General features: G+C 39.0%; 1 protein-coding gene across 2 annotated transcripts in view; it reads left to right on the top strand.

The window, feature by feature from the left end:
* The first annotated feature begins 6,323 nt into the window (after positions 1-6,323).
* Positions 6,324-26,447, top strand: part of tafa5l (TAFA chemokine like family member 5, like) — a 61,242-nt gene continuing 41,118 nt past the window's right edge. The window contains exons 1-2 of one of the 2 annotated variants that reach the window (XM_067414315.1): positions 6,324-6,416; positions 7,840-8,488. In XM_067414315.1, coding sequence (XP_067270416.1) covers positions 8,392-8,488 — 97 coding nt within the window. In that variant the 5' untranslated portion in view covers positions 6,324-6,416; positions 7,840-8,391. Of the gene's footprint in view, positions 6,417-7,706; positions 8,489-26,447 lie in introns of those variants that run through there. The other variant, XM_067414314.1, reaches the window with a different exon arrangement.

The raw sequence follows: 26,447 nt of genomic DNA, 5'->3' as shown, positions 1-26,447 counted from the left end.
AACGGTGTGGCGCGCAGCTGGCACTCATTAGCACTCGTCACCGGCCCACTCTCACGGTCCCTCGCCCCGCTGCTTGCCACAATGCAGTGTGTGTGTGTGTATATATATATATAATGCAATTTATATAATATATAACTATTTTATATATATATGCAAATTTACATATACTTATGTAAACACAAACTTTAATTTTGGATGTGATTAATCGTGATTAATTGATTTGAAAGCACTCATTTTAATAATATAATTTTAATAATTATTATTATTATATAGGTGGATAAATGTGTAGAGAAAAAATATGTGGTAAACCATTTTTTAGATTTATAATATAATCATTTGTAGTATTGCTACTTTTTTGCATTTTTCCCTCAAAATTGAACCGAACATATTAAGCAGTTAATTGCAAAAAGATTAATTGTGCTTACTACTTTTGACAGCATAAATATTTTTATTTAAAGCTGTATTTTTTTTTCTTTTATAGATTTAACAAAAGTTAAAGTACCCACAGGGAACACGTACCCCTTGTTGAGAATCACTAGTGTGGCTGCCATTAACATATACTATATTCATGTATTCATTGCAGAATAGACTAATAGCATCCATTATGCGCTTCAACATAATTGTTTTTTGTACAGTAATTGGATTGCATTTTTCCCCACTTCTTACAAATTGGCAGAAAATGTCAGTGTACAGATTGTGTTGTGGCAGCACAGTTCCGCAGAACCATAACTGAGGACCGGCACAGCTGAAAGTGATAAAACTGAAACAATAGATGCAAAGGCACGGCAACAGTTGTAAATATTGATTGCCGTAGAGTGAGGTCTGTTCTTACCGCACTCTCGCAAGAGTAATGATGTTCCACGTACAGCAAAATTGTGGTATTTCTCTCAAGACGCAAGGTAGACGATGCTAATAAGGAAAAGCAAAGCGAACCGCACAGACACCAACCATATGCTGCCTCTGCATGGATGAAATCCTATGATTCAAAACAGCTGATTCCATTTGGATGGCTATCCAGACATCTGCCAAAGAGACACTGGATCTAGATCTCTCCGAGCGTGTGTGGTGACATAGCTAAAGAATGCACTTCAAATCTCAGACCATTAATATGAAGGATGAACGGCCCGGGGGCCAATGACAGAGAGTCTTTTTTAATAGACTTTGGTGCCAAAGGTCTTCCTTTGCTGTCACGCTCTCTCGTCCTGAAGAATAACCTGCGTCACCTTTGTGAGATCATGGGTAAAGTTGTCATCAACATCAGATAATTACATCCGCATTCACTGCAAACATTTTCCATGAGACCCTGAGACCGCAAATGAGGCTGGTGGTTGTAGGGTCTGGGTCTGAATTATTGATATGGTTCTGTATGAGTGGGGAGTTTTTAACGACGGTCATTTAGAAGATGGAGAGGCATCAGCAGGGCGCTAAATCTGACAGCGTGCTCCACAAACAGCGACTTTATTGGCCGCACAGATGGCCCGTGTGTACTGACTTCAGAGCGCCAGTACATCTCACACGCGCACACATACAGAGGGCTAGAATACAATATATGAAATTAGATTTGTGTTGATGTGTGATAATGCATTTAGATATATTTGCACGGTATGTTTCATGGTTTGGGTCAAAAGAGAGCATTTTGTTGCATTTTCTAAAACCTGTTTTCTTTTCTCAGGGGAATTGAGTGGTGCTGGTTTAAGATTATTGCTTTTTAAGGGCTGCTGGTCACGTTTCTGAGCTCAGATGCTCTCTAAAATATAGCTTGGGTGTCATCTGTTGTTTACTGTTCTGTAGCCCATCTTAAAGAAGACTGGAAGAGGACAAATCGATGTAGAATATCTGTCAGTATGACTTCTGAAAAAGACTTAATGGCCATTTAAGGATCTCTATAGAGCAATGCCCTGTGCTGTCTGCAATATATGAAAATCTCACAACAACATATAGAAGAGCCTTTATTTTATATTACGTGCACTTACAGTATACTTACATAAGAAAGAACTGGGTAATATAAGGTAACTACTTGGGTTAAGGTTAGGTTTAGGGGTAGGTTCAGGGTTAGTACCTAGTTATCACCCAGTTTTTGTAACAACTATGGGACTATAGGCAGATATTGACTTGGGACAATGGGGAAGCACAGGTGAACCACTGCTACTTAGGCGCAGAGATATATCACGCAACACATTGCGATCGCTCAACAGCCAGAAGGAGTGAGAATGAGAGCCGAGATATCTCTGCGCCCAAGTAGCAGTGCTTCGCCTGTTTCCCGTTTCCCCATAATATAGTCCCAAGTCAATATCTGCCAAGGAAATTGCCTAGTCTTAATCTGCATCGATATTTGCACTCGTTGTGAATATACAGGCCACAAGAAGTAATTAGGTGGGTGTTTTTTTTTTTTTTTTGGATCACTTTTACTCAGGACATGCTAGCTGGCAACATAGGATTCTATTCATTATGCTAAGCTAAGCTAGCGGCGACCCTGCCAAACTAAAACAATGAGACAAAAATGCTCTGAGACAAAAATGCATTTGCCCACATATCTAAATGTAGGAAAGAAGTTGAATAACCCCTATTTCTAAAAACGGTGAAGTGTTCCTTTAAATAAAGTGCCACCAACGCTTGATTAGCGGGTCTTTCAATGTACTTAAAGGGATAGTTCATCCAATAATTAAAATTCATTCATCATTTGGTTACCCTCATGCCATCCCGATGTATATAACTTTCTTCAGATAAACAATTTTTTTTAATAAAAATAATCAATCCCCACATAATGCAAGTGAATGGCTGCTGCTCGGTTGAAGCTTGAAAAACCACCCAGCGATCGTGAAGGTAATCTGTCCAGTGCGTTTGGATTACCCTTCAAATTGCGGCCAATGGAAATGCGACAATTTAGCGAAAACTCCCATATATCCTTAACAAGTTTTTCCGCTCACATGAGGTGGCTTTCAGGCAATTCGGAAAAAGGAATATGTCGTAAAACTGCAATGGAAACCCTGCTCAGGTAGGCGATCATTCTATAAAAGATGGTGTGGTATGTTTGGACAGAAGACGAGACAAAGTTCTTTATTAAACTCATAAAAGACAAAAGATTTACAGGAATACTGGATACTAAACAACAACAACAAAAAATGCCACAGTTAATCAAGACCTTGAAGCTTGAAGCAGGGAGACACACCTCATACACAGCCGCTCCCAAGTATAAGGCGCTTTCCTTGGCATTAATGCTTGGATAATATGTCTACGTCTCCTTCGATAAAAAAACAATGGCTAGTGTGGTGACTGCGATACATGTAAACCTACCAACATCCGTTGCCATGATTTTTGGAATGACTTATCATGAGAGGGAAAAAAGTGTGTTTTTGTCACATTACATCAGTTAATGGAAATGCTGTCATTTCGCAACAATTTTTTTTTTTTTTTTTGACATTTTGCCAACTTTTTACAAAAGATTTGCAAAGCAATAGGTGCGATTACAAGCTTAGCTTGACATAAACATACGTGATTTGTGAAGTTTGCATAGGTATCGCAGAAGCACAGAAGTCCCACCTAACATGTCTTCACAATGCACTTATGTCACATCAAAACTGCCCTCTTGTGAGCACTCGCATGGCAGCAGACCGGAATCAATGATTTATAGTTTAAAAGGATCACAATATTATAGTATTTTTCTTACACACATATTAATCTTGTTTCCACCTCAGGAACTTTCTCCAGGAACTAAGAACTTTGTGGTGTTACGCGGTGTGTTTCGACCACAGGGGCCAGGGTCTAAATGAAATTCCGGGTAAAAATGTCCTGCTTATGAGGTAGTAATTTTTCAGAGTTCAGGAACTTTCGGGGGTAGGAACTTGGAACTACACACTACAGCATTTTATTTATGTGGCAGTGCATGCAGTAACAGTTGTTTGCTATTCAAATCATAGTCCTGTTTCCACCGGGTGGCGTAGGACTTTTCAGTTCCCGCTGGATTTCGTCCTCTGCATATAAGCTTAATAAAGCCTGAACCTCGTCATTAGTCCATCTGTCCTATTTTTTTAAATTGCATTGTTGATTCAAATAGCAAATGCACACATTGCAACAGACTTTTAAAAATGGTTGTTTAAATAATTTACTGCTACATGGAGTCAATCAATAAAAATGCTGCGTGAACTCAGCATGTTCAGTGCCCAAGTCCCACCCGACCCCAAATTAGATAGAAACACAGACAGCAACAGGTCTGGGGGGAAAATGTCCTGGGAAAAAACTTCATGAGACAAATTGTTCCTGGGTGATTTTGGTGGAAATGGGGCTATTCACTTCCACTTCAGAAAACATTGATTCATCCAATGGGGTCTTATGGATTACCGTCATAATCGCTGCATGTGTATTCATGTATGAGCAACATCCATTCAAGGGCATTATATGAACTCAGAGATGGATCCTTGTCCTAAAAAATTTGTATTGATTTTTTCTAAAGAAAGAACATCATGGATGGCATGAGGGTAAGTAAATGATTAGAGAATACATTTTTTGGTGAACTATCCCTTTAAAGGGATAGTTTGCCCCCCAAAAAAAATTATGTTATGTTCTTACTCATACAAAAAATTATGATGTTTTGACATGGTAAAACTGCTTTCTTCCCACATGAAATAAATGTAAGTTGTATGAATACATTTATGGTGTTTTTTGCCAATCTTTGAAGGTAAAAGAGTGGCATTATATTGTGTGTGTGTGTGTGTGTGTGTGTGTGTGTGTGTGTGTGTGTGTGTGTGTGTGTGTGTGTGTGTGTGTGTGTGTGTGTGTGTGTGTGTGTGTGTGTGTGTGTGTGTGTGTATACACTCACCTAAAGGATTATTAGGAACACCTGTTCAATTTCTCATTAATGCAATTATCTTATCAACCAATCACATGGCAGTTGCTTCAATGCATTTAGGGGTGTGGTCCTGGTCAAGACAATCTCCTGAACTCCAAACTGAATGTCAGAATGAAAGAAAGGTGATTTAAGCAATTTTGAGCGTGGCATTATTGTTGGTGCCAGACGGGTTAGTCTGAGTATTTCACAATCTGCTCAGTTACTGGGATTTTCACACACAACCATTTCTAGGGTTTACAAAGAATGGTGTGAAAAGGGAAAAACCTCCAGTATGCAGCAGTCCTGCGGGTGAAAATGCCTTGTTGATGCTAGAGGTCAGAGGAGAATGGGCTCGACTGATTCAAGCAGATAGAAGAGCAACTTTGACTGAAATAACCACTCGTTACAACTGAGGTAGGCAGCAAAGCATTTGTGAAGACACAACACGCACAACCTTGAGGCGGATGGGCTACAACAGCAGAAGACCACACTGGGTACCACTCCCCTCCCCAAACAGGAAAAAGAGGCTACAATTTGCACGAGCTCACCAAAATTGGACAGTTGAAGACTGGAAAAATGTTGCCTGGTCTGATGAGTCTCGATTTCTGTTGAGACATTCAGATGGCACCATCATGGCTTGTTACCACTGTGCAGGCTGGTGGTGGTGGGGGTGTGATGGTGTGGGGGATGTTTTCTTGGCACACTTTAGACCCCTTGGTGCTAATTGGGCATAGTTTAAATGCCACAGCCTACCTGAGCATTGTTTCTGACCATGTCCATCCCTTTATAACCATCATGTACCCATCCTCTGATGAGTACTTCCAGCAGGATAATGCCCCATGTCACAAAGCTCGAATAATTTCAAATTGGTTTCTTGAACATGACAATAAGTTCACTGTACTAAAATGGCCCCCACAGTCTCCAGATCTCAACCCAATAGAGCATCTTTGGGATGTGGTGGAATGGGAGCTTCGTGCCCTGGATGTTCATCCCACAAATCTCCATCAACTGCAAGATGCTATCCTATCAATATGGGCCAACATTTTTTAACAAATGCTTTCAGCACCTTGTTGAATCAATGGCACGTAGAATTAAGGCAGTTTTGAAGGCAAAAGGGGGTCAAACACAGAATTAGTATGGTGTTCCTAATAATCCTTTAGGTGAGTGTATATATAGATATACACACATATGTTCACATTGCTTGCTAAGGATGTTTTTTTTTTTTTTTTTTCACGCCATTTGCAACAAGGGAAAAAAATGTCTAATGGTGGTTTGCTGTGAAGGTTGAAAGATGCGAATGTATTGTACACCAGCACAGTGCAGTACAGAATACCAAAATATGGAGATGAAGCACTGTACCTGGTCTTATCTCCCTGGGAATGACGTGCAGATTTTGAGAGAGAGAGAGAGAGAGAGAGAGAGAGAGAGAGAGAGAGAGAGAGAGAGAGAGAGAGAGAGAGAGAGAGAGCACAGTAGAATTTGCAATGAAAAAAAAGAACTTGACTCCATTTGGCATTTTTTTGTGTGGTGTGTTCTGTGAAGCATTCTTATGTCAATCACTCCAGCTTGTAGAATATTTGAATCACCTGAGGTATGTGTCTGTTATTCTCTTTATGATGTATGATCTTTACTTTGCTTATTTGTGGGATAGTTATATATTACATAATCATACTTATTCCTTTTTTATCCTGATAAGTTTGATAGATCGTGACCCTGTTTAATAAAGCTCATTGAAATGTTGTTGTTTAAATCATCCCGTTCGGATAATGCGCAGTGCTCTATGCATATTGCATTAGAAGAGTTTTTTTATGGGCTGATATTTATATATTCACTAATATAAGAGGTGGCATGACATTTATATATTTCTGTAACTATTCCTAGTCACAAACATACTTTGTAACAAGATTTTGTAATAATTTGCTAATATTGCTGGGTCATTCCACAAAAGGGTGTGTTTTGTGTAAATAATAACTGTGCTATTGTAAATTATTTTAACAATTAACAAGTTAGTGTCTACTCTTTTTTAATGTTAGTTTGTTTTTGTCAGTAGGAAATTATCTAAAAAAAAAAAAAAAGTCAACATGTTAGCATAGTTTTGATCCTTAAACAACAGGTACTTTAAAACTGGATATTTAGAATATTTAATTTTATAGCATAAAATTATCTTCTTTGTATCAGGACGGCTATGACAAAATGTACTGTAAAACTGTCAACATTTTTAATGTAGCTTAAGACAATACAATTTACTGTGGTTTAAAGACCGTCTTGGTCTGGTAGAATGGCAAACTTCTTTCTTTTAAAGAAAATGTAGCCTACTTTAAAAATAGCTTTTTTCAAATTTGAATAACAAGTATTATTGTCGACTGTAATGAACCGATTCTTTATAGTGACTCGAAAACATACGACGCGATATTTCGATTCCCGATGGAGTGACTCTGAAGAGCCGGTTCTTTTTACTGAATCAAAACACATGGGCTACATCGCCACCAGTATAATGCGAATCCCGAGGGAATGACTCTGAGCCGGTTCTTTTCACTAAATCAAAACACATAAAGCTTGACAACCACGCGATTCACGAACGAATGACGTTTATTTGAGTCCTTATGAAACTTAGGCCATTTCTTACGGTACTGGTAGTAGCCTACAAAACGTGAAAGTCTTTTATAACGCCATGAACTTTACGTTGATAGCCTTCTCGCAAATCGGAACAGCCATTTTAACCACAGAGGGAAAAAATAGCCAAATTTGGTTTGAAAATAAGTTTTAGGACCACAAACTGAAAAGTTCTATTGCATTTCCAACTGCCAGACAAAGTGTAAAAGAAACGGTAAGGAACAGGGATAGTTAAATTCCCCACGGTCCCCTTCATCATCCTCCTTCGCGTGCGTCCGTGTGTTTGTGTCTGTGTGCGCGCGCGTGCTGGAGGAGGGAGAACTAAGCTCTGTCTGAATCCAGCCACGAATCACGGAGAATGTACGCGAAATGCTTCACTGCTGTTCTCTGTAACTCCACAGGGCAGGTTCTGTGTGATAAGACTGCACGGACGGCTTCGGGAACGTCGGAGAGTGACGTGTAAGTAGACGCATTTCTGAAGACGAACCTCCAGAACCGAACCTCCCTCTCGAGCTCATCTACAGTCAGCATCCGTACATTCTGGACCTGTTACCATTGACCATTTCACCCTGTGTGGATACTTCTCCAGACCGCAGAGGATTCGCGCAGTTTCCAACGGACCAAATTATGACTCATTTTACTTTGCTTGGATGAGTTTTCCATCTATTTTATTTGCTTTGCTTTTCGACTATAATCTATATTATATTGTTGCATTCTTAATTGATCAAATAACAATTGAATAATGACTTTTTAATGCCCCTCCCTTCAAATTAAATATTTCCATGCGTTTTATGAGATGCGTAAAATGGAAACCACTGCGCGTAAATTCACGTCGGATTAACTCTCTTTGTATACCAGCCACATTCCCGTGCAAATCTATGGAAGTAGCCGAGTTTTCTTTGAACTTGCTTTAGGCTGGGTGCCGGGAGTATTTTCTGCGGGACGTAGTGAGGATGCAGTCGGGGATGCGGGCGCTCTGTGCCGGCGGAGGCGCGTCTCTCTGCTGCCTGTTCATGCTGTGGATGATCTACACCCACATCCTGAAAGAAGGCAAGTGTTAAGCATCACTATACAGGACTTTCTCTATGGTAACGGGGTCCAAATATCCTCATTTTTTGTTACTATGCTTAGAGGCTCATCTCTGATTCTGTCCCTATTGTAAAGTTGTTTTAAAATACTACAGCAGTCAGATATCTTCGAGCCAAGCTTCTGTGCCTTAACACCCAGGGGGAAAGAAACATAGTGTGTAGGACAGAAACAACTCCTCTGAGAGACCCTGGAGAGCTTGTGACATTATTATGGAAATCTATAGCATAATATGGAGGGCATGCTTCACAACCCAGAAGAAAATTGTATTGCTTAGGGGGGTTGCTTGTTCATAGCTCAGGAGATTTATTAGAGAGCTCATTTATGTAACTTTATCTCGGAGGTTTTTCCTAAAATTAATTTGAAGAAATTGAGATAATATAGGTGCAAAATAAAAGTGGACCACAATTGTAAATAATTTAATGAGTAATGTTTGAAATCTCTGACTGCAGACTTGAGAAATCTGAGTACAATTTGTGTCATTGTTGAGATTTCTCTGTGAGAGGCAGCTGAGACCTCATTTGTGATTTTTCCTTTCTTTTGAATGGCTTCCAGGGGTGCATTATGTCAGAATATTTGTACTGTGAAGCTCACGGGTCTCTAAAGTTGTCTTGTCTTGTCTTCTACTTCTTCTAATGCTGTGAATGATTTGTTCAGGGACCGGTGCTTTTGCGTGCATGCATTTGCATCAATGCCTACTGATATGCATCACACACTATGTTTTGTTGCTTGTGTGTTCATGTCTGTCCGCCGTTTCCCTGTGTTCTAGATGTAATGAAGAGGATAGTCATGATTTGAATCGGGGGAAAGGATGTGACTCACATTTGATAAGCTAACTGGCCTAAAAAGGCACTGGGAGGCATGTCATACGTGGCACAGCGTTTGTGTGCTGATGTGGAAGTTTTGCAGATGGCTGTCTGTGGGGGGTGGGGGGATGTTGAGTTAAGATAGGATGTAATAAGAGATATTACCGACATTAACACTTCATCTCACAGCGACGTCTTAGCACGGTAATACTGCAGATTTATGGGCACCCTGCTGCACAAATCCTCACGTTTTACTGAGACGTTGGGTGCACTAAATGTTAGTAGGCGGGAGCTGGTGTCTTGTATTTGAGGGATCAAGCATCCCTTCTAGACCCTTTCAGTTAATGGCTGAGCTTTATTTGGAATTCATGGCCTCTAGCTAAAACTATAAGGAGGGGAAACTCCTTTGCTAAAATACATCCTTTTCTTAAGACAACCATGAAAAAAGAAACAGCGAATACCAAAAATGCCTAAAAAAAAAACTACAGAGGCTGATAAATCAGTCATCAAATCTCGCTGAATAATTTTATGTTTGTGTTTTACAGGCTAGGTAAGGGGTTATTATAGACAGACCGACAGACAGATTAATCAATCTATGGATGGATGGATGGATGGATGGATGGATGGATGGATGGATGGATGGATGGATGGATGGATGGATAGATAGATAGATAGATAGATAGATAGATAGATAGATAGATAGATAGATAGATAGATAGATAGATAGATAGATAGATAGATAGATAGATAGATAGATAGATAGATAGATAGATCACATGACTCACGTAATCACTCAATCAGTGTTTCAACTGCGTAAAAACGTCAATAAACCAGCTCGTGAACAATAGGTCACTTGATATTCGTTAGTTAGAAACACTAGAGAGGAGCTTACTTATTGATCATTATATATGTATGCTTAAAAAATTGGTCATGAAGACATGAAGTGCTTATGAAAAATACCTTATGTGCAATTGAGTTGTATACAAACATTTCAGTTTTTATTTGGGTGTATTTATTATATCTGAAAATAAGAACAGTTTAATATAATACCTTTGTTATTAATTGCAACCAATATTATTGTGTACCAAATGAGAGGGTGCTCTGTATAGTTTGCAGTATTATTTGGGACTGTTCTGAATATTCGGCTGGCAGTATCAGCTGAGAAATTTAGTTTCTCTTATATCGTGACTACTTGAATTAAGAGTTCCTTCTCAGGACTTATTCATTTGTTCTATCTGGACCACTATCGTCAAAGATGATTGATTGACTATTAGCATATAGTTTGGATTGGTGGTATGGTTCCATTCTGGGCAATTCATGCAGCCTAGCAGAGAGCAGGGCGAGCAGCGATATCCCCCTTAGGGTAAACAGAACCGAACCAACATGATGTGTTGCAGATATCATTAATGATGATATTAAATGTACAAAATAATTTGTGAATTTAGTCTGATTCAGTGGGAATCAGAATACCAAATCCTGACTGACCAGAGGAGGAGCTGGAGGTGGAGGAGGGTAAATGAGCTCTGGAGAACGCGATAGCTGCTGATATTGAGGAGCTATATATGTATGCTGTGATAGACGTCGTATTTCTATAGGTAGACGTGATCAGCTTATGCGAGTTTGACTATTGTGACCCTCCAGAACTGATGCGATACACTTGGTTTCCCTCATTTTAATAAATCGTGGATGTGTTGAACTAATTTATTCCCTTGGTTTGAAACAAGGGAATTACTAATGCCATGTGCAGTGCTCTGTAATATACGTTTATGCATTTTACATACTTTTATCCAAAACTGACTTCCATTGCATTTAAGATTTATATGTATTTCTTTAAGTCAAAGAGGTTTGGAATGGCATGAGGGGGAGTGATTAATGACAAAATGTACATTTCTGGGTGAACTGTCCATTTAAGCACCATGATTTTGTTCAATAGCTGGATGAAATGGTAACTTTTGATTGCTGTGATGCTATAGTGTGGTGGCCTTTCAGTTCGATAATGATATCTGTGACCCTGCTGAAGTTGATTGATCAGTGTGTGTGACCATCGACCTTTGCCGCTGTCTGGCTCCGAGTCATTTACAGATGAAAGCATGTGGCTTGGAACGAGGCCTTGACCCTTCAAGCACCATAGGCATGTGATGAAAACCCCTCATCGCTCTTGTCCTTTTAATGGCCTTTTAAAAGATCCAGCGTACAGATGCACATTAAAATACTACTTTAATTGTGGTAAGATGTAAGTGATATGGAGATGCGCGTGTGTCTTTGTGAGCCAGCAGCGTGTGTGTTATAGCCGTGATTTAATTATGCCGTCCTCCCAGGCCAGAGCTGTCATCCAGAATCACAACAGGACTGCTGTGATGACATCACCGATAATGCACAGAGCGCTTTCATCACTGATGTCCGGCGGAACGAGAGGGACAGTGACGAGATGAGAGATTTAATAGATTAAAATCAATTGTCAGGAGTCCAATTAAAAATTCTCTCTTCTTCCATAGTGGAATTCCCCGGAAAGCTCGGAGCGAAAGATTAGTCGTTTGTTAAATATTGTAGAACGATTTCAGTTTCATTGAGCACCACTGAGCGTTCAAACTAATGCCTGTGCAAATTTGATTCAGCTGCTTTTTTTATATGAGATGCAAACAAGCTTCTCTGCATGTGCAGGCTGTTAGGACACAAGCTCATGTCACTGACTGACGTCTCCCTTTATCCATCAAGTGCTCTAAATGCTGCCCTGCACATCAGAGATACTGCTCGGTTTGGTTAATGGTGATGTGTGACATTTTTCTGATGTTCTCGTTTCTAGCTTAATATGCAGAGACAACTGTAAGCCTCTCGTAGGTTGATTTCGGGGAGTTTTAATAAACCTGGAGAGCTATGCAGAATCTCCATCCATCTTAAGGGCCGTTGCTCGGCTGGTGGATGCAGCCTGGATGCTGCTGCCTTTGCTTCAGTTCCAGAAAGATTTTCTGAGCCAATCACCTGAGCCATATATATGCCTTTGATCGTTCTATATAAGATGCTTTGCAACAGTCAGGGGAAAAACATAAGTCTTTTTCATGCTGTTAAGAGCCCTGAGAAAAATAGGTCACTGGTGAAACATCTACAATAATACTGAATGCCTACTTTTCAATGGCCATCACAGGGTTATTATACTTTTTTAAATTAACATTTTTCAATTTGTCTCTTTAAAGGGTACATAATAACACACGTTTTCTGCCAATCTCATGTTACTCTTGAGTACCTATGGAGTAGTATTGCGTCCTTCATATCTCTGAAGAGTCTTTCGTTTTATCAGATTTATAAAAGACAGATACACTGCGTGCAGTGGGCAGAGCTAAAGTCACAAGCGCGCACGCACACAAAATACATCATGACATTGTCCCTGGATAACTATTAAATGTTAACAACACAAACGTATAGTGAAACGAAAGTTATTGTTTCACTATACACGTTCGTGTTGTTAACATTTATTGCCAACAAAACAGACATTTAAAGGGTTACTTCAGCCATTAGCATATCAATAGAAACCTTATTCAAATGATTGTGCTTCTCCCCTTCATATCCCCCTGAGTAGGGGTGTCCATGGTTAACCGATTAACTGATTAACCGTTTAAAATTGCGTAACCGAGTGAAACATTTTGCTCGGTTAAGTGGCGTCAATGACGTGCTTTGAATTTAGTTGTAATATATTTTTGCACCACTAGAGACTGCCAGAGCGCTCCCAGACATTTGCAATATCCACAAGAAGATGTCATGCCCAGCTTTACAAGCGTGGGAGCACTTTAAAATTGAGAGTGACGGGGCAAAATGCAAGTATTGCAATGCAGTGCTTACCGCATTTTTCAGGCTATAAGTCGCTACGGAGTATAAGTCGCATCAGTCAAAATATGCGTCATGAAGAGGAAAATAACATAAGTCGCACTGGACTATAAGTCGCATTAGGGCAGCAGCAGAGCGGGAGCCGCGCGCGCTGTGCATAACGGAGCAGAAGAAAAAAAGTTTGAAGTGAGAAACTTGTGAGAGACTAGTGAAAAGCAGAGGTTACTTTAACTGTAATGAAGAAAACAAAAAAAGCTAATCGCGGACTGAAAGCAAGATGGCCAGAGCTGAAGGAACGAGTCCACAGATGCTTGAACTCTCTGCCGGGAGAGGCTCAGCCGCGCGAGTCAAACGCTGTGTGAATCATTCTCGGCTGCATATTTTACTACATGCCCTAATCATGCAGGTGCCCTCGCGGCCATTGCATTGCTCGTGAACTGAAGCGCGCATCTCATCCTAATTTAACGAAACTCAGCGTACGCCTCACAGACATGAAATATATCTTAAGAAAGCTTGAAATGTCTTTTAACAATTTAAAACGAAAAGAAATAGGCTACTCTCTGATTATGTAATGCATGATGTGCATTTCTCTCTATATGCGCGTTCACTACGGAGATGGCGGTCGTCAAATTAATAAACTAAAAATAATAACCCTGACGCACACTATGGTTAACCGAGTATTAACCGCTAAGGGCCTCGGTTAACCATTAATGAAAAACTTGAAAACGTGCAGCCCTACCCCTGAGACGAGATTTATGCATTTTATTTCTGGAAAAATTCCTCCCATGACGCAAATTGACGATATTTTGCGTCATCTTTGGAATGTTTGGCCAAAGGCTAAATACTACAGCCAGCAGAGGGAGTTATTTCCACATGTTTTACACCCGCGCACGGGGGATGGAGATCGCACTCCAAAGGCATGAACTAAAAACCCGCCAGACTGCACACGCGTTGTGAATGTGTGCCGCAAGTGTGGTCGCGATTACCTCAGCTCTCATCACGATAGCTCATCAGCTCATTTATGATGTTAAATGTAATCTGAATTCTGCAGTAAGTGCTGTGAGACTCACGCGGTGACTCGATCATTATATTGAACAGACACGTTCAGTTTTTAATTGTAGTGTCTGTTCTCAAACTCAGTCACAGTAATTCAGTAGCGGTGGCTTTGGGAATGGCCTCACAGGGCAGCAAAGCATTCTGGGAATTGTAGTCTTTCATCCCCATGAGACGAAAATAAATTTTCTGTCTTTTCTCAGTCTAGAAGGCACCAAATAAAAAAAAATAATTTCAAATTTCTACTACATTAATGACCCAGTTTAAATACAGATTCATCTTCCCAGCGCTGAAGTACCCCTTTAATGCAATTTCACTCACCATCAGCGGTTTCGACTCATGACCGGGAACAAACAAACACACTCGCAGAACTCTGTTGCTGCCGCGGAAAAAAAAAACTGCATCCACTGTTTCCTTAACGCTGGGTTATTTGGGAAGCTGAACAAGATTATCTTTCCTTCACAACCAAAAACACACTTCTTTTTTGACATTGTTGATTTCGTGCCCTTCCTCTCATTCTGGGTGATCATCTTCATAGTGCTCATCCGGGAGAAGTGCCCATTCAAGGAATTCTGCCCTTTATGCCGTCATACAAGGATATTCAAAAAAACGTTCCAAAACTTGTTGGAATCCTTGTTCGAGTGTATAATTTGGCATCTCAATACTCTGTCATACTTCCAACAACTTTTTAAAAAAAAATTGGCCAACTGTTAAACAGTATAAATAAGTCCGAATCATAGACACTGTAAAAAAAAAATATGGACGTAGTGTCAGTGACGTCACCCATAGGATTCTGAAGAGCAGTTTTGAAGCGTAGCCTAAAGTAGAGACGAGCTGGCTGTTGCCATCTTGACAGCGCGTCTTTGCACGTCACGCCCGAATAATAGAAAATATGCAAAGAGGCGGGATGTGAGCTGAGGTGATGGATAAATGGCTATTCCGTAATTATGAAGAACTTTAAGGCTTTATATAATGTAAACGAATGAGTTCAGAATTCACCTCCCTTATAGTTGTCACCTTATAGTTGACCAAAACCACAATTTATACCAGGCTGTAAACATGTTTTTTTCTGCTGTAAAGTTGGGCATTTTAACATGGGGCTCAATGAGATTCTGCTCCCTTCTGGAGGCTGTCCCTAGTGGCCAGTCGAGGAATTGCAGTTTAAGTCACTTCCGTATTGGCTTCGAGAGACCGTGGGAGGTTGCCGCTTGGTCAGAATGCATGATATTAGACCCTAATATTAGATTAGATTAGTTCTAGTGTTTAATACACTATAAAATGTACAAAAATGTACATACAGCACCTTAAATTATAATAATGCAGAGTAAGCATACTTGGTATAGGACCATTGCGATAAATACAGACCGTATGAAATCACAGTCTCAGGTGTGTGGCGTGTAGTCTTCTTAACTTTTAGGGCATCTAATGTTCTCCTAAATGTGCTTTTTTTTTGTAGATAGACACATTTAAACTGTTCCAGAAAAACGTTGATGAGTCAACCAGCAAGTATTGAATAATTAGGGTTTATTTTAAGGTTTATTTTTCTCCATTATGCCCCTGATGGAGTTTTGGTTCCTTGCCACTGTCACCTCTGGCTGGCTTGCTCAGTTGGGGACACTACAATTTCAACGAAATATCCAAATAAATTGATTTGCTAAACTAAATTAACTATATCAACTAAATTACTGATCTGCCCACATTGTCGCTATATGACATCACCGTTTTCTCCAGAGGGGCTGTACAGCCGAATCAAATTCCGAATCAAAATCAAATTCTGTTGCATTATTTTCCTGTTAACACTGTGAAGCTGCTTTGGAAAAATCGGCATTGTAAAAAGCGCTATATAAATAATGTTGACTTGACTAATTGTTTATTGGATAAACCCTATCAGCTAATTTTGCGATTTGTCTCTCCTAACTAAACTTCGGTAACACTTTATTTCAATAATCCACTTTAGACCTTCTTGTACCTGTAACTTTGCAAATGTTTACAAAATCTTATTTATTTGCTACATGTCAAATTACTCTCAATTGAGTATTAGTAGACCATTAGGTTTAGTAGAATAATTTGACATTACTTGAAAAGTTTCTTGTTGCCAGTAGAATGTCTGTTGGGCAACCTCAAAATAAAGTGTTAGCATATATTAAAGGGTTAATTCACCCAAAAATGAAAATTCTGTCATTAATTATATGGCGTTCAAAATGAAGATATTTTTGTTGAAATCCGATGGCTGAGAAAGGCTTCCATTGGCCACAAGGAAATTTCCTGTCTCAAGACCCATAAAAGGTATTTTATTGTTGTTGTTGTTGTTTTGCTCACAAAAAATTTCTCGTCTCTTCATAAAATGACTGTAGAGCCACTGTAGTGAGATGGGCTTTGTAACGACGTCTTTAGTGCCTTTATGGGTCTTGAGAGAGGAAATGACATTGGTGTCAATGGAGGCCTTTCTGAGCCATCGGATTTCAACAAAAATATCTTCATTTGTGTTCCGAAGATGAACGGAGGTTTTACGGGTGTCGAACGACATTAGGGTAAGTAATTAATGACAATGAGTTTTAATTATAGGGTAAACTAAACCTTTAAGCAGACAGTCTACTAACACTTTAATGACTGCTATTTGACATGTATTTTGCAAAGTCATGTAGCCTGACGTGGTCATACTCAATTCTAGTCAGAATATGAGTCTGACACTGCTCCATTGGGCTGTGATTAGGAGGCGTGTTTCAACTGAACAGGAAAGACATCAATTGGATAGACCAACAACCAATCAGAGCAACGAAGCGACGCATTGTCAAATGTCAACAGAGTTCAACTGCACTGTGTTGCCAAGTCCGTTTTTTTTTTTCGCGGATTGTTTTCTATGTCCGCAGGTTGAAGCGACTGTTATGTGATATATAGACCCAAGAGTGCAAATTTTAGCAGCCAACCTTGCCAAAATAACACACATTTTACCCCCAAACGCCATTTTTTCCCCAGAGAACCCCCCGAGAAGCTATTGTTTAGGGCTAGTAGTTGGCGGGTTTTGTTGTAAAAACTTGGCAACCCTGTCTGCACGCGCGCTGGAATCAGGCTGGAATACACAATCTTTGCCGGTGTTGTAAAAAAATAAAATAATTTAATGATACACAGAGTACTTACCCAACATGATCATCATTTCTGAGAGAAATTGTGAAGGTGAATGCAGATACAAACAAGCTCTCCATCAGGATTCAAACAAATATAATCCAAGCCCCTTTGATGACGTGCATGATTAAGTTACTGTTGATCATCTGTCCGTCATCGTCTAAAGCCCGCCCTGATGATTTCATTGAGATAATAAGATAATTACTCTCCTCTATGGATCAAGGCCAGACCGAACCGCGTGACCTAAAAAAAATTGTGGGCTGGGCTAAGTTCGGCTGGCATCCAGGCTAAAAGTTATGTACAGTTAGTAGAATGTCTAAAGGTTTACTATTGAAACCAAGTGTTACCTAAACTTCTTGTTTTAATAAAAAAATATGTCAACACAAGACAGAAAGCCTTGTTGGTCCTTACTGGATATTCACTCAAGGAGAATAATTTATCAGTTGATTCTTGGCAGGTGAAAACCACCAGCAATGATTTAATATGGCATGATTTTTTAGTAGATGTTGTTCCCTGACTGTTGTCCAAAAATCCCTCTTCAGACGAGAATCATTCATATTAGTAAAAGCGTCTATGGCTGAGAGACTACTGTGTGTTTTTTAAGACAGGCCCATTACCTGCAACGCGTGCTTTGGTCTGTCAGGCCCTTTTGGGGGTTCGGTAACAAAGAAATGTGTGGGTCGCTCCGAGTGGCTGTGAATTCTGGCCTGACAGCTCCCCCACAAAACGCCGCCATTCGTCATGGCAAAGACAGGAAATCAAAGTGCGCTTGGCTGTGGGTGTGCACTCTGGGCCACAGAACAGACAGATGGATGAGCTGTCACCAACATCAGCGCTGCCAGTTTATTTAACAATACATTTGGAAATGTCAGTGTTCCCTCTGTGGACTTTTCGCCATGCCACCGCCGACACCTTTCGGCTTCCACCGTTAAGCCTGAGCATCAGTGGGTGGGAAGGGATGTTTCTAATTATAATGCAGCAGAAGTTCTCAGCACATCCGGCACGAAGGAAAGACTACAATAGTTTTGTATTTGCTTTTCTAGATTTCTCAACAGTGTCTCAGAAGAGTCGAGAGATTTTAATATGAAATAAAACATTGCATCGTATCCTTCCAAGACCAGTTTGTTTCTTTCATTCTGTCTGTTTTTTTTATCTTAGTCTTATCTATCTATCTATCTATCTATCTATCTATCTATCTATCTATCTATCTATCTATCTATCTATCTATCTATCTATCTATCTATCTATCTATCTATCTATCTATCTATCTATCTATCTATCTATCTATCGTCTATTTGTCTATCTGTCTATCTGTCTATCTATCTATCTGTCTATCTGTCTACCTGTCTATCTATCTATCTATCTATCTATCTATCTATCTATCTATCTATCTATCTATCTATCTATCTATCTATCTATCTATCTATCTATCTATCTATCTATCTATCTATCTATTTGTCTGTCTGTCTGTCTGTCTGTCTGTCTCTGTCTGTTTATTTCTAGCATTCTGTCTGTCTTTTCTGTCATTCTGTCTGTTTTAGTCCATCTATCTATCTATCTATCTATCTATCTATCTATCTATCTATCTATCTATCTATCTATCTATCTATCTATCTATCTATCTATCTATCTATCTATCTATCTATCTATCTATCTGTCTATCTGTCTGTCTGTCTGTCTGTCTGTCTGTCTATCTATCTATTTGTCTGTCTGTCTGTCTGTCTGTCTGTCTGTCTGTCTGTCTGTCTGTCTTTCTGTCTGTCTCTGTCTGTTTATTTCTAGCATTCTGTCTGTCTTTTCTGTCATTCTGTCTGTTTTAGTCCATCTATCTATCTATCTATCTATCTATCTATCTATCTATCTATCTATCTATCTATCTATCTATCTATCTATCTATCTATCTATCTATCTATCTATCTATCTATCTATCTGTCTGTCTGTCTGTCTGTCTGTCTGTCCGTCCGTCCGTCCGTCCGTCCGTCCGTCCGTCCGTCCGTCCGTCCGTCCGTCCGTTATTGTTCTATTGTCCCGTCTGTCTCTTTTTGTTCGTTTTTTTTCTATTTCTATCTGTTTTAAATCTATCTGTCTGTCTGTCTGTCCTATCTAATGTTACACACCCCTGTAGGAGAAACATCTGGGACAATTGATACCTAATAAAAGATAACTGAGAACTCCATTAATTCTCTCAAGCTGTGAACGAGCAACCTCTGAGAAATAAATGTGTCCTCTGGGATTACTTGGCTGAAGCACAATGTTTCAGTTCCTGGTTATTTTTGCACTCTGCCTAAATGCCATTGTCATAATGTTGTGTAGGTGGGCAGGACAGATATGTCATTTCCAGCAGCACAATTTGCAAAATGCAATTTCTTCCTCAACAAAGGGCACTAGCTCCCAGCATGCCAGATGTTAATGATGGCCTGTATCATAAATTTAGTGGTGAGAAACCACTTGTGTCTCCGTAGGTAATGAAGCCATGGAAGTGAACGAATGTTTATGGAAAATTCAAAAGCTTTTTAAGCCAAAATCAATTGTGGAGCATTGTGCCACCTATTTTTTTTTTTAATTTCCGCTGCTGGGTATATATGAATTTAATTCATGTCAAATGCCACCCTGCTCAAGTTCGTTGTTCTCTCTCTCTCTTAGCTGAGAGGAATTCTGGAGTGTTTAATATATATGAAGATGAATGATATCATGTTCTGCAGTATTTTAGCTTCACTGTTTCTCTCTCCTGAGAAATGCCGTGTGAGTTTACTATTGTCAGATGTTGTGTGAAGTGTGACCTTTGTTCCCTGGCTTGTTGCTAACTTGGATCTGTTTTGTTATAGCCATCCTCATTCCACTTGAAGTTGATGCTAAATGACATAGATGTTTAAACAGGTTCTTAGAGGGTTAGGGTGGGTTAATTAGCTCTTTTGAACACAATGCAGGAGGTTATGGCCATCTCTATTGCTGAACATAACTGTTAACAGCAAAGACAAACTCTACAGAGAGGCAGTTTTTAAACTACAGCACTCCTTTCCACGTGTAACAAAGGATTAGCTTGGCTGACTGCGGACTGAAGAGATGTATTGGAGTGAATCTCACGATACCTGTCAAGAACATCATATTCCACCACAAAGAAAGAGAATTGTGCATTTTACTTACATTTACTCTTTCTCTTGTCATTCGTGGCACACCAAAGAGGATGTTTAACCCAGTGTCTGAACTGCTCTCTTCTTTGTGATGAAAGTGGGTTGGGTTCATGGAAACAATCATCATAAAACATCATGAAAGTAGTCCACAACACAATAGCTGTGTGTGTGTGTGTGTGTGTGTGCGCGTGCGCGTGCGTGCGTGCATGCGTGTGAGACTGTTTATGTTGTTAATGAGGACACAAATTTGTATAACTACATGGGTATTACACTGGTATTACACTATAAATGTGGTTTATGAGGACATTTAAAAAATGTAAGTTATGTTTATGTTCAAAATGTAAGTTATGTAGACATTTCAATACTAAGTTATGATTTTTGAGAAAGTAAAAATGCAGAATGTTTCCTGTGATGGGTAGGTTTAGGGGCAGGGGCAGTGTAAGGGGATAGAAAATACGGTTTGTGGTATAAAAACCATTACGCCTATGGAGAGTCCCTGTAAACCACATCGACCTTTGTGTGTGTGTGTGTGTGTGTGTGTGTGTGTGTGTGTGTGTGTGTGTGTGTGTGTGTGTGTGTGTGTGTGTGTGTGTGTGTGTGTGTGTGTGTGTGTGTGTGTGTGTGTGTGTGTGTGTGTGTGTGTGTGTGTGTGTGTGTGTGTGTGTGTGTGTGTGTGTGAGGAATGGGCTGATATGTAAGTTATTTTCTAAAAATCTTGTTGTGCTTCATAGAGTTTCATTGTATGAAAAAGGGCAGCTCGACATTGTGCTTTGGGTTCTGCGGGAGAAAATCATATGGATTTCAAAATACATTTTATTCAATTTCATTAGACATTAAGACACATTTTTGACCTTAATTCTCTTTAATAATCTAAAAAAATCTAATCTAATCATAAATCTATTCATATTTCTGTTGTGATAAAACAAAATCACTTTAAATTGCAATGTTTTATACTTAATTGTTGAATTTTTTGAACTGCCTCTATGATGATTTCAATATAGAACATTATTTACATACAGTATTTTGTTACAGTTTCACCATAAAACTTACTGTTACAGCAATGAGAACACAAAAATAAGGCTACCATTCATTTTAAGGTGTCTGTGTCACTGTCTAATTATGTTTTAAGTACTGAGTAATATTGATCAACTACATTATACTTATAGGGTAGGATTAGGGTTTGGTTTAGGGTTAGTTGCATGTAATTATGCATAATTTACTGTTATTACTACACTGTGAAAAATAATTTAGAAAAAAAGTTACCTGGATGCCTTCGATTTTGAGTTCATTGAAATTACAATGTTGAGTTAATACAATGAATATTTTTTGAGATTCGGCAACCTTTATTAAAATATTATTAAAAGATTTTTAGTTTTATTTTATTTCTGATGACACAGTGAAACATGCCAAATAGCGCTATTTTCATGATTTTTCACATTTTTTATGTGGTTTAGATACAATAATATTTTGAGCTTCTATTTATTAAACAAATTTCCTTCATTGTATCAACTCAAATTTTTAATTTCAATAAACTCAAAATTTTAAGGCAACCAGGTTACTTACTTTTTTAAGTTAAACCAACAAAAATCAACAAAAACATTTTTGCAGTGTATGTTAAGTACATTTAAAATGGACAATAATATAAAGCGTTAAAATAATTACAAAAAAAGGTATTGATAATCTGAATCTATTATCATCATTATTTTTACCATTCATCCACCCATTCTCCAAACCACTTGTCATAGTTACATTATTCAGGGCTTGACATTAAGCATGTTCATGTGCTTGTCCGGAAAAAAGTTCGATATTTTTTTAATTTTGCGCGTGTGTGTGTGTGTGTGTGTGTGTGTGTGTGTGTGTGTGTGTTTGTGTGTGTGTGTGTGTGTGTGTGTGTGTGTGTGTGTGTGTGTGTGTGTGTGTGTGTGTGTGTGTGTGTGTGTGTGTGTGTGTGTGTGGCGAGGGGTGTGTGTGTGTGTGTGTGTGTGTGTGTGTGTGTGTGTGTGTGTGTGTGTGTGTGTGTGTGTGTGTGTTGTAGCTATAATTTATTCTGAAGCAATATTCTCAGTGTTCAATCAGCTTTGACATATTTAAATCTGCATATTTGTGCATATTTTTTTATTGAATCATTTCAAATTAGTGATATTTTTACCTTTTATAAAGGGCATTTCCCCCCTAATCTTATTAAATATAGGCTATGCTTCAGGTTTAATTTTATATTGTTAAATTTGATCAATACATTAAATTAAATTAAGACACTATAAGGGCTGTTAACAATAAAATTAAATAATTTATACTGAAAAATTACAACTGCATTAAATAATGTTTTGAGATTTGTAGTTTTGAATAGACACATAAGAAATGTTGGAAAGTATGTTTAAACATGAACTAAACCCCCAGTAGGTGGCAGCAGGTGGCCGTCGTAATGAGTGAGTCACTGAGTCGTTCATTCAAACGATTCGTTCAAACACTGAATCGCTGCTGAAATCGAACAAAAGCACTTAATATTGCATTTGCATCTAAAATGTAAGTGACTATAAGTGAATGTAAATGTAAGTGAATGTTAATTAATTGTTTATGAAACTGTCATATGAAATCAGTGTCAGTTTCAGTCGTGATGGTATTCAGGAAACAGCTTAAACGCTCTAGTGTTGTAATTTCTCCTCGAGAGGCTGCACGAGCGTCAACAGCGCGACCTTATTATTGTCAGTTCATCATATTTTATTATCCACCACTATTGATCGCCACTTACACTAAATTCATGCACAATCAGTCGTGCATTTTGGTGATTTGCTAGTTATTTTTTGTTTTTCGGGCTCTTGACTGTCGGGCGAGTAAAATTCTCTTTCACATGTCCCTTCAAAAAAACCACTTGTCCCGGACAAGCGGACAAGCGTTGTTGTTATTATTTTGCATAACAGATAAATAAATGTGCTTAATTCAAATGTTGCAATGCAAAAAAAAAAAAGTGTATTAAACATTTAATTAAATGTTTTCTTTATACAAAAGCTGCAAAGTATTACATCTTTTGAATTTGGTATGAAAGATAATATAAACATGTTCGTGACAGGTTTCATGAGATTCCTACGTGTGTTAAACTTTTAGCACTCCCTCCGATTGAACCCCAGTGAGGGTTTGCAGTGAAATGTTTTGTCTAACCCTTATCTATTGTTGCAAACTCTAGAAAGAAGTGTCATCTTCCTGTCAGCTGTCCTGTGGTGCTGCGTTTGAAGAGGAGGTGGTGTTTTGAACCGCACTAGCTTTGAGCTTCATGTTCCCTTGCAGTTGTACCTGTATCTTCAGGCTGAAAGTGACACTGCAGACCTGAATCTACTTCCTCTGAGAGAGGAAGTATAGAGTCTGAAGAAGAGCAGAGCTGAGTTTGGTGACCCGGTCTCTGCTCCAGCACGCTCTGTGCCCAGGTGCATGTAGATCCTTATCGTTTGATTCGCTCCGTCGTGTCTGGACTAAACAGGCAGAAAAACCTCCTGTCATATCAATTAACTTAACAACCTGTGATGGAATGGCTGTCAAGCTTTTGGCACATCAAACCCTCTGACTTTATCTCTTTCTCTCTCTCTTACCATCCTGTTTTCTGAGGCTTATCTCCATCCCCATTCATCCTCTGGCTGTTAAACATGGACAGAACACTGTTTTTTCATGCCACGGACGTTCCTGGCCAGCAGCACACAGCTGTTTCACGGATGTGTGTGTCGTTTTGTGGGTGTTTCTTCAATTACGGGCACATATATGTCTCAGCGGTTGGTTTTTGTTCAAATTAGTTTAAAAAAAAAAAGATATTAAATTAACTTTTTCCCCTGATTGTTATATCAAGGTCACACTCTCTTGGAAAATATGTTTACCATGCATTCATTTATTTCTTGCTAGTTTTCAAGATTATGTTTGAGTGTCATTTTTTTACCTTTTTAAATAAAATGACTGCATATAATTTTTGATATAAATATAATTTTTAGACAAAAAAGAGTTGAATAAACACTTAACAGTTTGATATTTATTAAGATTTCTTTTTTAAGTTTCCAAATGTAAGTGTAGAGCATAATTTAAATAAAATATACCACGTGATATGTAAAGAAAATTAAGTAAAAAAAAATCAACTTCATCATGTTCATGGCTTTCAAAAATGACAAATGCTAGAATTCGTCTGTAATGCATGTATATTTGCTGTTGGCAGACAAATCAAATTAACTAGTGCAAGTGTGTAAAGTCAGAATTCATAACAGAGCCAGAAGCTACCGTAGTTGAAGAAACACCTCGAAATGAAATGAAACAGAATGAAAAGGGGCAAACAAAGAAGCATCAGAGGACTGAAGGAGGGGTTAATTCTCTTATCTAAATTCTGAGCTGTAGAGGATTAATGTGGGCCGTTATGGAAAGAGGTTGTGGCTCTATTTTGGAGGAGGCTGATCAGAGCGAGAGAGTGAGCGAGACAGGGAGAGGTGACCTTCAGCATTCTCCATAGTCTTTACAATAATGATGTCTGCTGGGATTTCTCATCTCCACTCAACAAGATGCCCCCATCGCCGTCAAGGTTAAAACAATTTCAATAGACTCTGCATCTGACACGTTCGGCCTGAAATTGCATGTAAGTTTTGCTCTTGGTGTGTAATGTTTCGTACTGTGTTGTTGCGAGAGGAAACTTTTTTTTTGTACATCACAATCGAGAACGGGCTGAAAATGAGTTCATAATGCAGCGGCTTTAGACACTAATTAGGCAATCAAATGTCCTTCAGAAAATGTGCAAATCTAGTTATGATAACAGCTCCCAGTGTTTTAAAAAAAAAAGTATCAAGCATTTTCACTGTAGCAATTGGACTGGCTGTCTTTCCGCTGCACACTGTGTTCAATTCCTCTGGTCTCTTCCATGAAAGGCAGGTGTCTTCTCGTGCTTGGCTGACCTTAACCTATTGTTTTGAAATAGAAATTGTTCAGGCTGCTGGACTGTGAAACCAATTGTTCGTCCTGTAGGGAGTACAAGTTTAGTGTTCAGCACGTCTGTCTTAATCAGCTCAGTATGTGCCGACTGTTGACCAAGCAGCAGCGGCCATCACTGCTGTCTTTGCATTTCAGTGGGTCAAGTGCTAATGCCACGGGAGGGTGGGTTTGCTGTTTTTGTGCATGTTGGGATGGGGAGGGTGTAAAATATGATGAATAGCAATAAGCCGTTCAGCCCTGCAATCAGCAGCCGCTTAAAGCTAAAATCAAGGCAGATGCGTTGACGGTCAGAGATATGATATGGTGCCTGAATGGAGATTTCTTTCGTCAAACGTTGATTAAAGTTGTCCTGATGTGATGTCGCTGCATTTTAGAGACAATAGTTAGACATTTGTTTTCTTTCTTTTCTTGATGAGGAGATCTGATTGGCTCTCCGTTCGGTCTGATCGGAGTGAATTATTGCGCCCTTGAGATGAGCTTCCTGTGAAAGGGAATCGTCTGTGGTGATTCATCACTGTTCCCGAGTTCTATTACACATATAAAAATCCCCTTTCATCACATCTCTGTTGGCTCTTCAACGGTCTCACATAAGATTAATTAATATTGTAAATCTGCTTTTATTGCCATTTTAAACAGCCGGATTCGTGGAGTTTTACCCGGCCACTTTTCCTTTTTGATCAAATACAAAGAAAGTGCAAAGACAGGAAGAGAAGGAAGACTTTTCTTTCTGACGTGAATTATGATTATGATTATGGATGAGTCAGCTAATGCCTAGCTAGACTTTTTGAACTTTTCATTTTTCTTTCTTGCTGGTCATTGTGGTCACTTGAATAGAAGTTGTAAGCTTTGCCAGCAGGCCCACCACACTAAAAATGTAAAAAGAAAATAAAAAAAATACTCAGCCTAGCATTTATGCTTGTCAGAGAAAGCATCGAGGGGAAGCGGTCTCTGAGGACATAAGAGAGATTTTGCTTTATAAAAGACTTGAACAACAATGAATACCTTAAGAGAAGTAAAAAGCTACCATTTATAAAGAGTGAC

The sequence above is a fragment of the Pseudorasbora parva genome, chromosome 13, assembly GCF_024679245.1.
Source record: "Pseudorasbora parva isolate DD20220531a chromosome 13, ASM2467924v1, whole genome shotgun sequence".
Lineage (NCBI taxonomy): Eukaryota > Metazoa > Chordata > Actinopteri > Cypriniformes > Gobionidae > Pseudorasbora > Pseudorasbora parva.
The sequence above is the reverse complement of the archived record's forward strand: the minus strand, read 5'-3'. Positions and strand labels throughout refer to the sequence as shown.